Source organism: Cornus florida, unplaced genomic scaffold (assembly GCF_030987335.1).
Source record: "Cornus florida cultivar Cherokee Brave unplaced genomic scaffold, ASM3098733v1 CherokeeBrave_3.0.0_Hap2_Chr04, whole genome shotgun sequence".
Classification (NCBI taxonomy): Eukaryota; Viridiplantae; Streptophyta; class Magnoliopsida; order Cornales; family Cornaceae; genus Cornus; species Cornus florida.
In genome coordinates, this window is record NW_026775574.1 from 82,922,524 (window position 1) to 82,937,517 (window position 14,994).

General features: G+C 34.5%; 1 protein-coding gene across 1 annotated transcript; it reads right to left on the bottom strand.

Moving 5' to 3' along the window:
- Nucleotides 1-10,382: 10,382 nt before the first annotated feature.
- Nucleotides 10,383-11,567, bottom strand: LOC132305231 (F-box/kelch-repeat protein At3g23880-like). The gene has a single exon (XM_059802906.1). The coding sequence runs from the start codon at nucleotides 11,565-11,567 to the stop codon at nucleotides 10,383-10,385; it is 1,185 nt and encodes a 394-aa protein (XP_059658889.1).
- Between the last annotated feature and the right edge of the window lie 3,427 nt (nucleotides 11,568-14,994).

Genomic DNA, 14,994 nt, shown 5'->3' on the forward strand with positions numbered 1-14,994 from the left:
TAAATTAAATATATTTTAAGGTTAATTTCACTTACACCCCCTCAAGTTTGGCCAAATATCACCCTTAAACATCTTTCGAAAATAACTATCACTCAAATTACAAATTTTTTGTTATGTTTTTCACTCACACCCCAATAGTTACTTGCATGGTAATGACACAATGTAAAATAACATAAATACCCTTTGACTTTTTCAAATTAACTCGTTAGCCTAAAGAATTTGATAGAAAACTAAAATATCCCTAAAACTATATATATATACACACATACACACATACCTTTGAACATATACATATATATCCACCACGTCGCCCTGCACCGTAAACAGCTCCACCACCACTTCCAAAAACCTCCACTAACGTCATGCACCGCCGCATGAACAGGATGTACCATTTTTATACCCAGTTTAAGCTGACGTTCATGGAGTTTGATTCAGCTCAGAACGAACCCACTTTGAAACTCTGTTATAGTTCTCACCAGCAAACCCAGTTTCAAGCTATTACTGGTGTTCATGGAGAAAATAAGGCCGGCGTACCCGATTCGAAACTCATTTTCTAACTGCATGTTGCTTCCATCAATTCCAGTGACCCATTTTAGTTCGGCGATGTTAGACAAACCAAAAACGGCAAGCTAGGTTGGTTAAGCTTAGATAGACCAAAAAACGACTGAGATAGACCAAAAAGTCGCCAATTGGTCTGCGTTTGTTAATGCCCTTTAACTCATTTTCTTCTTTATTTGAGTTTCTTTAGAAGTAAATTATCCTTTATATTTTCCTGGTTAATTATTTGACATCTCAGCTTCCCCTCTTTTCTATTTTGTTAAAATACACATGTGACATGAGATTAATTTTCTGTATCGATCTTTCGTTCATTTTAATTTAATGCCTTAACATGTTTTTTTCTTTTCTTTTATTCTAGATAGTGTTTGTAAGGAACCATTTTCAGTTTATCTTCCATATCAGTTCCTACCTTGTCACATGGGAAACAGGGCAAAATTTTCCATTTATGCTCTTGTAGAGAAAACAGTTGAAAAAAAAAATCAAATAACCTGGCTAAGTTGTGTATGGTACTTCATTTAACTATATAATGGCTCTTAGTTTTTTACACAATGCCATTGTTCCATTTTGGGTGCCATTAGCAATGGTAAAATCAAAGGCTAATAAGCATGACGATGTGACACAATTGAAGAAAAAATATACAGAAAGCAGGTTTGACATATATATATATATATATATATATATATATATGTTCTTCTTGTCATTATTGTGGTGGTATATATGGAAGACAAACCCAGGTTGAGTCCATCGAAGACAAACGCAGACCGGTTGCGGGTTTGACATATACTATATATTCTTTTCATCTGTTCTTTTGTCATTATTGGAGAATTCAACGATAGTGACAAACGAAGACTGGAGATAGCGAATGAGGGTCCTACTACTGCTAATGTAACTAGGAAGCTTGATAGGGTAATGAGTAATGAGAAATGGATATCCTCTTTCCCTATGTCCGGATGTGAGTTCCTGCCTTATGGGATCTCTGATCATTCTCCCATGATTGTTAAGTGTGGAGATATAAACACAAAGAAGAAAATTCCCTTCAGATTCTTTAACTTTCTTGCTGACCATAAAGACTTTTTCGACGCAGTGGCTTCTGTATGGTCCCATCCGGTTCAAAGAACAACTATGTTTTAGGTGGTGATGAAGCTGAAAATGTTGAAGTCCAAATTGAAGCAACTCAACACTAAAGACTTCAGTGAGATCTCTCATATAATGGTGGCTGCTAGGGAGGACCTCCACAAATGTCAGGTTAGGTTGGATGCTGATCCATCTAATGATGTTGTTAGAAGCTCTGAGAAGGTCTCTCTTCATAAGTACATTGAGCCGTCAAAAGCTGAGGAACAGTTCTTCCATTAAAAGTCTGGAGTTAATTGGATTAAAGATAGCGACCAGAATACAGCTTTTTTTATGAAAACCTTCAGTAATAAGTGCAACAGGAAAAAGATTACTAGCCTTACCTTGGCTAATGGTGAGTCCACTGATTCCATCTAAACCATCAAGGATGAAGCTCTCAGGTTTTTCAAAGATTTGTTTGGTGACACTATTGGTAATTACACTGGATCTCAATCCCTTAACACAGTCTTCTGTAAGTCCATTCCTGCTTCTCTCTATGAAGATTTGGTAAGCATTCCCACTATGAAGGATATCAAAAATTGTTTCTTTTCTCTCAAGAACTCTAAGGCTCCTGGTCCGGATGGATACAATGCCTACTTCTTCAAAAGAGCCTAGTCTATTATGGGTTATGACATCTCTTGTGCTGTCAGAAATTTTTTCATCAATGGGCATATCTTGAAAGAGATCAACTCCACATACATCTCCTTGGTGCCCAAAGTCCCAAACCCAACTACCTTTAATGATTTTAGACCCATATCCTGCTGCAATACCATTTATAAAGTCATTTCCAAATTGTTGTCTAGGAAGCTATAACCTATTCTCCCTACCTTTATCGACAAATGTCAGACTACATTCATCAAGGGTAGAAGGTTTAGTGACAATTTTTTCATTGTCTAGGAGGTTCCAAAGGTTTAAGGCAAGGGAACCCTTTATCCCCTTTCCTTTTTATAATTATAATGGATGTTCCCTCCTCCTACATTAACCATGCTATATAGAACTCTAATGAGTTTTCCTTCCACTGGAGATACAAGAAGAATAGGCTTTCTCATTTATGTTTTGCAGATGATTTGATGATGTTTTGCCATGCGGATCCTCAATCATTCTCCATCCTGCACAAGGCGCTTAATAACTTCAGTGCTTCCTCGGGTCTTCACCCTAACCCAAGTAAATGCATGATATTTGCTTCCAACCTACTTAATGATATGTAGGGATCTATTGTGAGAGCTTGTGGTTTTTAGCTAGGGCATTTTCCCTTTAGATACCTGGGTCTTCCGCTTTCCTTTAGCAAGCTGTCTACAACTGACTGCAAGTGCTTGGTGGAGAAAATTATAGCAAGGATGGCTTGTTGGACATCTAAATTTCTTTCATATGCAGGTAGAGTCCAGCTCATCAAGTCCATTCTCATAAGCATGCATACATTTTGGAGTAGCCATCTTATACTTCCATATCAAGTTCTACAGCAAATCAATGGAGTTCTTAGAAATTTCCTTTGGACTGGTGTTGAGCTCAAACATAGTAAGGCTATGATCAAATGGAAGAAGGTTTGTAAACTAAATGACTACGGGATATTGGAATCCCAAAGCTTTTTTCCCTCAATAGGATCTCTGTGCTGAAGCATATTTGGTTTTTATTCAAGGATGAGGGACAATCCCTTTGGTTTGACTGGGCTCATTCTAACCTCATGAAGGATTAAAGTTTCTGGACAATCAAACCTAGCCAATTGAGTTTTTTGAATTGGAGAATGCTGCTTAAATTACAAGAACTGGCTAGGCCTTTCATTAAGCATTCGGTTGGTGATGGTAAAAACATCTCTCTGTGGTATGACTTTTGGCTGCCATTAGGCTCTCTTCATGGTAGAGTTAGTGATGAGTTGATTACTAATTCCTACTGGGGTAATAGGGCTAAGGTTAACACTCTTATTAGACAATCCTAATGGAGAATCAACAAGACTTTTCAAGCTATTGCTCCCATTATTGGGACTTCTAAGGTGCTGCCCACCATCAGCTCCGACTCTCCAGATAGAGTTATTTGGACCATTTCTCCCAATGGTTCCTTCCATCTTAAGAGTACTTATACTACTTTCCTTCTTCTTAGCTAAAGGGTTAATTGGACACACGTTATTTGGTTCAAAAACCATATTCCAAGACATGCGTTTATTGCGTGGGTTGCTATAAATCAGAGATTGAAGACTAGGGACAAGTCAAGATTTTCTAGAAGAACTTTTGATAAAAGATGCTCTCTTTATTCTACAAAGGATGAGAATCATGACCATATCTTCTTTAATTGCCCCTACTCCAACCAAGTGTGGCAATTCTTCCAGAATAAATGTGGAATTTACATAGGTGAGCATGGTACTCAGGCAATTGCTATCTGGATGGCGAACCTGTGGGATCCAAATTCAACATCTCCCAAAGCTATGGAATACAAGCTGTGTTTTGCTGGATCAATTTATTACCTTTGGCAAGAGAGGAACAACAGAACTTTTCTGGGAAACGGTTGAGAGCGAGTGAGCTCTGTAAGATGATTAATGACTATGTGAGGTGCAAGCTCGCCACACTTAATTATAGGGATTATGCAGCCTCAAGGTCTGTCGTTGCTGACTGGAGCTCTCCGAGCTCAGTGATCAATGTCATACCTCTTTAGGATGCTTTGTAATCTTTTGATCTTTTCTATCCCCCTGTTCAAGTTTGCTACGTTTGATCTGTAGTGGCTTGACTGGGTGGTTGTTTCATTTGGTTGGGTGTGTTTTTCCCTTTGTCTTGCACTTGGGCTCTTGTTTGGTTGGGCTTCGGGATCTTTGTACAGTTCTTTGTTTCTCTAATAAATTTTGCTTAACGGAAAAAAAAAGTTTTGAGAGAGAGAAAGGAGAGAGGGCAAAAGCAGTTGGAAACCAAATAATAGTTTTATAAAAATCATAAAAAAAAAAACTAGTAGACCTCCAAATAATACAAAAACAAAGAATCAAACCAAATTTTCACTAGTTGAAGTAAATTTATCTAGATAGGAAACACAAACCCTCACCTGTACAATAGGTTTTCTTTTCAAAACCCTAATTTTAGAATGCTCTACAAAATGTTAAAGAAAGAAAGGAAAAAGTGTCCACTCTCTTCCCATAGTTTGCAAAATATAAATGGGGTACAGTTGGAATTTTATTAATTTTTTCACTCACATAAATTAAGGACAGGAAAAGGAATTACAAAAGTATTATTAAAAGGAAATTGATTTCCCTTGTTTTCTAGGAAAAAGGAAACTAGTCCCCTCCAGCTTCCTATAAATAAAGGCTCTTCTAGAAGGCCAAAGCTCTTTGTCTTTTTTTTTTGGTTAAAGGGGAAGCTTGTATAAAAGAGAGAAAGAATGTACATGGAGCCCTAAGATGGGGAAATACTGAGATGAACAATCAACCAGAGGCAGCCTAAAGCAACCTAAACCAAAAAAAACTAATGCAACCTACTTGACAACAATTGTAACCTAGTACAACTAATGAACAATAAACCAGAACATTAGCTACAATACTTAATATGCAAAACAATCCAATATTACCACTAATATCCTCAAAATAGAACCTTATGAGACCAGCCAAGAGTGCACACAGGATGCTGAACAGGCCTACATAAACAAACTATGAAGATCTTTCTCAGATGTGATAAGCCTAAGATTAGCACTCCTCCTTAACTTGATTGTTGCAGGCTTTGCTCTGGTACAAGTTTTGATTTGGGAAATTATGTGATGAGGAGGTGTAGAAACATTCTTGAAAGCACTTCCATTTCTCTCTTGCCAGAGGAAATAAATTGCTACCGGCAGTAGGAATTTGTGTGTTAAGAAATCAGAAGAAGTCAATGAGTTAAACACCATTGTATCAAATCCATCCAACATTTGGGGAGTGTATAAAAACCTGCAATCTCCTGAATAAACCTCCAAATCAGTGAACTGTAGCTACACTTGAAGAACAAGTGGTCCGTAGATTCATTCTCAGCAAGACATGGGTAACATCTATTGATATAGTGCTTATGAAGCATTGGCTTGGAGCCCAAAGTGTAGAGCCTACCTCTTACTGTTAACCAAGCAATGCTACTATGCTTAGGTAGACGATGCTTAAACCAAATTAGTTTATACCAGACAAAGGTTGGGGATGGTGGGGTAAAGTAAGCAGTGGTATAGGATAAAAAGTAGGTACCAAAAGGATTAGGCAACTACACAATGCTATCTTGCTATTCAGAGGGAAGAGGTAAGGAATACAGCTGGGAGAGAAAGTCTAGAGATTAACAAAACTATGGGAAACTTAGTACTGAAAGAACCATCCAATGATTGCTGGAAATTAGGCTATCAACTGTGGATAAAGTGTCCAGTTGAAGAATTTATAAATCATTCAGTCCTAGTTGTTTTACAATTGGGCTATTAGGAAGCCAATAATCAATTCGCAGCTTTGTGTCCTTCCCATACCCCACCCTATGCTTAATGATACCTTTTGCCATTTCCTATGGCCTTAATAAATTCTTCCAAAAACTAGAACTAAGTGCAGAGGGCCTAATAGTCCCAAAACATCTGTCCTTAATAAGGTAACAACAAGTCCAAGCCACCCAAAGACTCTCCTTTCTCAAACACAACATTCAAATATTCTTAAGGCTTCCAATTCTATTTGACAGCTCAAGATCAAGAAACCCCAAGCCACTATACATCTTTGGTCTACAAACAGCAATCCAAGTAACCTTTGCCCACCTTTTCTTAAGCTCAACGTCTGACCAATAAAAACTTCTTAAAATCTTGTTGATTTCATCAAAAACCTTCTTAGGTACATAGAACAAATGCCTAGGACCAATAAAACTGAATGGAACATATCACTGACTTAATAAGAACTGCTCTCCCAGCATAGGATAAGAATCTGGAGGTCCAATTCCCAACTCTTCTAAAGCTCTTTGTCTTGAGCAATGCAAATACTCTAAATTTTGGCTTTCAGGGTTTAGAGAGCAAAAAATAGTTTTTAAAGCCAATACTAATAGGTCTTAATCGTTTAAGCTGAATGAGGTTATCAAACAAAACATAACATTCATGTGAAAGTCAATTACCCTTTTAAATAAAGTAAACCTAGCAACACCTCTAACCAATCTCAACTATTTTGAAAAAGGTAGAAATAAAAGTTTCCTTTGGGCTATGCTAAATAACACGATTTTTGTACCAAATCAATAAAAATAGTCTTACTAACTTAGTTTTGTTTTGGGGTTGGGTTGGCTCTCTAGCAATAAAGCGCAAATTCTCCCCCGATCAAACTTACAATCCAATCTCCCAAAAGATGGATCAAGCTAATTAAAGGATATAGATCAAGCTGACTGCAATTTATATTTTTTACTCCTTCAAGTTTTACAATACTACATCTCTTAATAGACTTCTATATTATTACTATGTCGAACAATTTCTGTTTGATTCCCTTCCTATGATATTGTTAGAAATTAAACTTGATTATGTGCTTTTTAGGGTTTTTGTAAAGGTTACAAGTCCTTTAATATGGTGTGTTAATTCTGTATTAGTGGGAGTTTATATTTGTGTTAGTGTTAGAAATGAGAATTAAGTTTACTAAATACTATATTAGTGGGATTAGTGGGAGTAATTGGGCATTAAAATGTAATTAGTTACACATGTCTTAGAGTCTATATAAACTTATGTACTATACCTATTTTATATGTGGGTAGAGAATAAGATGAAATAGTATGAGTAGAATATAATATATTTCTAAATGTTCCTTTCCTCAATTCCACTTCCATATTATTGTGTTATGTGTGTCTCTAGCCCGTCCACTATTTTCAACAAAGTGATATTAGAACAAAACCTAACAAAGTGGTATCAGAGTTAGATTCCATGTCAGAGCCAAATTTCATGTTTAGAGCCTAGACGATCCTGAAGGTTTGACGAAATTGATCCTAAAAGGTTCAACATTTAGAGAAAATTATGTTTCTCCTTGATGATGATGAATGTGAGAAAATGTATTTTTTTAGTGAGAAAATGCTGTTCTCTAATTACAAGAGAATGAGAACCATCATGACATCATACCTCAAAGCATGTGATTTGTGGGATATAGTAAGAGAAGAGCCAAAGAATGGCATGTCCAACAAGTTTCTTGAAAAGAAAGAAGAAAAGGCATTGGTAGTGTTGTAAAAGGCAATACATCAAGATATTTGGGACTATTTTGGAAAGTCCAAAACTCTAAGTTGTATTTGGAAGATGGTCGAGGCTATCGTTTCTAATCATAGAGGTGAATCACTACTAATGGAGTATTGGGTACAATGCTTTTAAGGATGATGAGTTTACGAAGGTTGATTATGAACGTATAGAGGATAAATTTATGGAGAATGAAGAGGCATACAACATAAATGAAGTTGAACATTTTTGAAGATTCAAAAGTAGAAGGAGAACTTGAAATGGTGAATGAGGAAGTGGTGAGCAAAGGTGTTGAAGAAGAAATTAAAAAAGTGGAGGAAAATGAAGTGGAAAGAGAAATTAAAGAAGAAAAAAGTATTAAAGAAGACGAAAAAGTTTTTGAAATTGGTGCATTAACATCTTCAGGTATGGTTATAAATTCCACCTTGGAAGAAGTTAGATTCGACTTATTTGATAAAATTATAATTTCTTCATATTCATCTCAATTGAAAAATGAAATCAACTATTATGATAATTGTGTTCATGTTGCAGAAAATGATGAACTTTTTTTTGAAGAAAATTACTCCAAAGAAGTATGAGATTGAAACTCAAGATGATAAGAAATTCTCAAATTTTTTTTTCTAAAAATAGTTTGGAGAATTTTGTAATTGACACAGGTTGGGTGAATATGGATTTATTTTTTGACTCTAAAGAAGAAGCACGTGCAAAGTGGAAGAGTCATAAAAAATTCAAGAAAAAAAAAATAGATAGTGTATTTTTATAAAGAGGATGATATATGATTGTGTGAAGACATCAAACAAGCATTTGAAGGCTTTTCACAAGCCATATACATCAATAGAAACGGCCAAGATGGTTGTTGCAGTTGAAGAGGTGGAATTGAAGATCAACCAACAAACTTTTGTTCAAGTACCCAAGATTAATAAGAAGTTTATTTGAAAGTTACAAAATCAAGTTTAAAGGGAGGTGGTGGAAATTAAACTTGATTATGTGCTTTTTAGGGTTTTTGTGAAGGTTACAAGTCCTTTAATATGGTGTGTTAATTGTGTGTTAGTAGGAGTTTGTATTTGTGTTAGTGGAAGACATGAGTGTTAAGTCGACTAAATACTATGTTCGTGGGATTAGTGGGAGTAATTGGACATTGAAATGTAATTAGTTACATATGTTTTAGAGCCTATATAAACTCATGTACTATACCTATTTTATAGGTGGGTAGAGAATATGATGAAATAGTATGAATAGAATATAATATATTTCTAAGTGTTCCTTTCCTCAATTTCTTTTTCATATTATTGTATTGTGTGTGTCTCTAACCCGTTCACTATTTCTAACAAAGTGGCATCAGAACAAAAACCAACATATATATGGAACTTACTGCCAAGTCCTTCCCTCAGCGTGAAACAATATAGCTTTCACCATTTGTAACTGCAACTTACTAGTAAAATTTTGCCAATTAAGAAAATGATATATTTACTGCAATTAAAGAACAAACAAACGCATTTGAAATAGTCAAATCTAAAGCTTATTTTTTATTCATGCTTTGGGAAGTATCAATGTCAAAATATCGACATGTTCAAATACATTTAAACCATTATAAAAGCAAGAGAATAAAGGCGAACGGCTTAGAGTGCTTCACAATATCATTACTGCATAATATAGAGATAAATGAAACATAAAGCTAACCCAACACTCAACGTTGCTCTGCTAATTCTTGAGGTCTCTATCATTCAAGCGAAGCTAGGTATAAATAATCAGTGAGAAAACTATTTTGAGGGAGTTCAACTTTAAACGGCAGTAAAATAATAATAATAAAAATATATATATCTATTCCAACTACCAAAATAGATGAGTTTTACCAAAAATTCAATTGGGGTATGTATTTAATATAAATAAAAAAATTAGTGGGGGAGGATGACCCTACTGAGACTCGTATAGCTCCATGCATACTTGCCAGTATCTTGAGTTGTTATCCCTGTTTGGACATGATTGGAAAAGTAAAAATAACCTTCACAAAAAAAAATAATAATAATAAATAAATAATAAAGGAGCGACGGAGAAGGAAAAAAGAGACCACACAAGGAATTTAAAATTAAATTTAAAAGTGTCTTTACGTGGGAAGAGAATGAGAAGTAATTTATAGCGTCCATATGGCTATAACTTGTTAGTTATGAAAATATTAAATGGCAAATAACATTGTCAAATAGAAGGTCAATCATCATATGAACTTTGTCAAGATGTATGCACTTAGTTAGAAATTTATAATATAAATACATACAACCATACGTATACATGCACACATGCATATATAATTCAGTCCTGTTTCTATTTACCATTGCATTTCTTCATTATGTTCACTAATCCCTAAATTTAACTACAATGCTTTAGCTACGTAAACATGTAATCGAAAATGCAGGCATGACTCAAGGTAATTGAATCTACTATTGAAAAAATTATATATATTTCTTTTGATAACTAATGTCGATGACAACAATAAAAAACATAATTAACTTAGAAATTGAAGAGAAGCTAGAAAAATAGAGAATTTTTTTTATTTTTTATTTACCTCCTTATAATCCCTCTTTCCTCTTTCTTTTTACTGGAGTTGTACAAATGGGCAAAACTAAAGTATCCACATATAAATTTGGATAACTTAGATTTGATCCCCAAAAAGGCCGATGCTTGTTTTCTCCCCAAAAAGGCCGATGCTTGTTTTCTTTATCATTATAGATGAGTATATTTCCTCTTTCAGTCATCACCACAACTTCACCTTTCTTCGTAGCACACAACGGTGTCAAGGTATAAAAAAAGCTCGTTTCTAGCTGATTTGGGATGACAATGAACTTAGTCCAAGAATTGTTGTCACCATATTGCTTCATAAGCCACACCACCACACGTTGCTGACGAATAGTATCACAATATAAACTTAGACATCCTCTCATAAGCGTCAAACTAAATTTGTCTCCTTCATTTATACAATTTGGTTGTGGCATCTCCTTGAACTTCTCATCCACCGTATCAAAGCAAACAATCAGATATGTTCGAGTGGGATCATACTTATATAGGTGTGTATTGCCATCCTCGCTATCATTATAGAAAAGTAGGTATGGTGGAGGGGGAGGTCTCACGTTGGCAACTTTCCTAGGCTTAAGAGCAACCAAGTGCAACACTCCATTTGCAAGGACCATCTCACCGTGAAAATCCAAATAAGGGAATTTCTTAGGCTCTGTCCAAGATTGACCTTTGAAACTTAAAACAATAAAATTATTTTTCGGCTCCTTAGAGAAAAATATGACCTTGTAATCATCCATGGAAGAATCGTAATAGAGTCCATGGGGCATATAGTTGCGAGATATATGAGATGGACATGAGAACCTTTTGTAATCTCTGATGGATGGATTCCAAATTACACACATATTGTCACTCTTGTGAGCCCGCAACAGTACTAAACCATTACAAGAACACAACACTTTAGCCCTCCGATACTTCTGAATAGGAAACTTTAGTTCTTCGTCTAAACCGTCCTCACAACCTATGGAGCGGAAACAGGCGGACATGGTGTCCCGGACAAAGATTCTTTGACGGTCGACCAACTTAATTGATTCAGTGAGATGTGATTTCGAGAATTGGGGTTGGGAGATTACATCACGCCATGATTTACAAACGCATCTCAATTGAAACAGAGATTTGACGGGTAGTTTGGAGAGTATGGTGTATACGACATCACATGGAAGACTTTGTGTGTCGCCTTCCATTGCTGGCTTTCTTTGTTTTCTCTTCGTTTCCTTTCTATTGCAACTTTATCTGGCTCTTCAATGCGGCAGAAGGGTTTATGGAATAGGGTTTGTGGAATAGGTTTTCCGAATGTGTGCGTGCGTACATGTATGTTGAACACTTTGTGATTGCATTGGGTTAACTCATGGGCTTATATTCTTATTTATAAAAATTGAAATTTACCATTTAAAAAAAAAAAATTAAAAAAACATGGACTTTAATAATATTAATTGTTTCTAAGGTCCGAAATGTCCTCACACTTCTTAAAATTATCTAATTTCAAATATTAAAATAAATAATTAAAATTAGTTTAACTAGCAAATAAAAATTCTCCATCTTTTTTCTTCGTCGTCCATCGCCATTGGGTTGCCCTTTGGAATTGATGTCATCTCATCAGAGAGGTAAGAATTGAAGAGGTAAGCTCTACAAGCTTACTATGGCAGTTATGGTATAGAAAATTTTCAATTGTTACCTAAAAGAAGCTATTATTATTGTTAATATATTAGAAGATGTCAAAACTATAATGGGATTTATTAAAGATTTCAAATCCTAGCAGTAGGGTATTGAAGTATTGAAATATCTACCTGCCTTTCTTTTATGTTGTCTAGAGGTCTCTAGTTGTTGTTCCTTCTTTAATCAATTATAAAAAATCGCAATAAATTTTGAGATGCCAAATTGATAACCCTCTACAAGAACCCTAAATTCATAAGATATAACATACTTTTAAAGCTTACAGAGTCCTAGATCTGAAACTCCTGAACAAAAATATAACATATTTATATTTATGTGTGTGAAGAAAGGGAGGGGGACCTAGAAGACTTGCGAGGTGGGTGATGCTTTGGACGTTGGTGGCTAATTGACGACGAAGGTTAGTGATAAAGAATTAATATTCGCTAGTCAAACTAATTTTTAATTATTTATTTTATTATATTGAAATTATATAATTTTAATGAGGATATTTTGGGATTTTGAAATAAGTGTGTGAGGATATTTTGGGCTTGAGCAGTAAATATTAATGTATTTGTAATTATTTTGCTTAAATATTCAATCAAAATAGAAAATTAACTTTTAAAACTGATCGATTTGTTATTTATGGCTCCTAACTTTATTTATGTGTAATTTCCCTTTCTAATATTGTAAACTTTTTCTTTTACCTTATTTATTTCCTCTACTATATTTTTTTTTTCACAAAATCCCTAATATTTTAATTTTATTGTCAAAAGAGTTAAAAGACTTTATTTATCAACAAGTATAAAGTAAACATAAGTATTCAAATAAATTCTAAATTAGTTCTTAAAATCACATTAGGGAAAAAAAATCAAACTAAACTCAAAGCATAAAATAGGTAAGATTTTTTTTGTATTATTTTAAATATTACCATTCCCATCACCATCCAAATTAATTTTTAAAAATCACATCAGAAAAAAAAAAAAAAAAAAAAAAAATCCAAACGGTAAACTTAATGCATAAAATTAAAAATAAAAAATAAAAATAAAAATAAAATAAACAAATTACCATTCCCATCACTATTATTACCATCAAAGAAGTTTAATGATTTAAGAAGTTTTAATAGTTATTCAATATATATATATATATTTTTTTTTATGGTACCATGATTAATTACATTGATCGTTAACTTTGTTAAGATCAATATCAAACCCTAATGAGAGAAGGATACAAATTAAACAAAAGGTTTAGAAAGGCAGAAAGCAAAACAAAAACAGGGATTAACAAAAATACACCAAAAACGTTGATTGGGAAAGAGGCAGGATACCAAAAACGTTGATTGGAACAGAGGCAGGATACGGCGGAGACAGAAAGATCTTACCATAACTGAAAGGGTAGTTGTGATATTTGAAAAAAATAATTACTAATTTTAAAAATGTGGAATAGAGGTATCATTTCTTTTAAGATTGGAGTGCTCTAAAAATTTCTATTTCCATTCATGGTAGGAAACAATAATTTTTTTTTTTTTTTTTTTCAAGGCAAAAAGTGTTAAAAGTTAGATTAGTAGATGGATAGAGTCGATCCAAAATTTACGGGAGGTACTAATCCAGTGACCTATCGAGACATCTAGAAAAAGAAAGCACAGGCCTATTGGCAACTTAGACTACACTAAAGTTGTGTTTTGAACACTGTCCCAAGAGACAATCATAAATTTGCTGCCCCTAGCAATACTTTATACCTTCTCTAGCTAGTTGTATTTCATTGGGCAGCTGCAAATTTTTAAAAGCAATTATATAATTTATCCTCTACTATTTTAATATGTGGAGAGGAAGTTTGGATTACAAAAATCTCTTGAAAGAAGTTTAATACAACAAGTAGATTTAGTTGATCATAAAGTTTGTCAATCAGTTTATTTGAACGGTGGATGTCAACTTTGATTCATTAATTAAATTCTTTTTTTTATTATTAAAAAAAAAAAACACCTAATCCATGTATACTTGTTGAGGCTAACCTCCACATGGTTTACATTTGTCTTGTAGTCATTACTATTTTCAAGGCTGCAATAATGCAATCCTTCTAATTGAGTGGGATTGCAATGAGTCATTCAACCACAACACTTTCAAATCAGTGCTGGTATGTGTTGTGCGGAAGCGTGGCCTAACAAATAACTAATGGTGGTTGTTGATGAGCGCTGAAAAGTACACATTTAAACCCCTTAAGCTTGACTATTCTAGGACCTTCATCTATCTTATTTTCTCGCTTTAGACTAATTTTGTGTTATTTCCCTTTTTAGGTCAATAAAGCTAAAACAAGCTAAAAATGGTTTTTTAAGGCCTTTTTGGAGCCAAACTAAGTCGTGGTGATGATTTGGAGCAAAAAGAAGCTGATTTGGAGCAAAAAGCGGCTGATGCTGAAAAGCTACTAAACGAGATCGATTGAACTTTTTTGAGATCAATCAAAGTTGGATCGATCCAAGAAAAAAGTCTGATTAATCGAACATGTGCTGGCAGCGAGCTGTCTTATTCCTGTGCCCGCCCGAACTCCCACCTACCACATAGTACGGGATTAGATATTTTTGGGGCTATATTTCTGACTTAATGGCTAAGAAAAGGACCTTCTATATAAATGGAAGTGACCTATTTTGTAAAAAAGCTTTTATCATTTTATTTTTTACATTGTAATTTATATTTCTCTCTCTAGTAAAGTTAGAGATTATGGTTAGAAAAAAAAGAGGGAAGAGTAGGCACATCTCAAGACCCATCTCTAGATCCACTCTCTCTCCATCTCTAGAGCTTCAAAGAAGAAGAAAAAGAAGAGGAAGAATAACCTGTTGATGAGATGGTCATTTTGCCCTCATTCGCAGTTGCAAGTAACCTGTTGATGAGATGGCATGTGTATGTCACAGCCTCAGCCCAAAACGCTTTGCGAATCCAACATTGGACAACATACATATAACCTTTT

What these genes read in the sequence shown, in the direction of transcription:
- LOC132305231 (XM_059802906.1), bottom strand. Translation starts at nt 11,567, where the DNA reads ATGGAAGGCGACACACAAAGTCTTCCATGTGATGTCGTATACACCATA.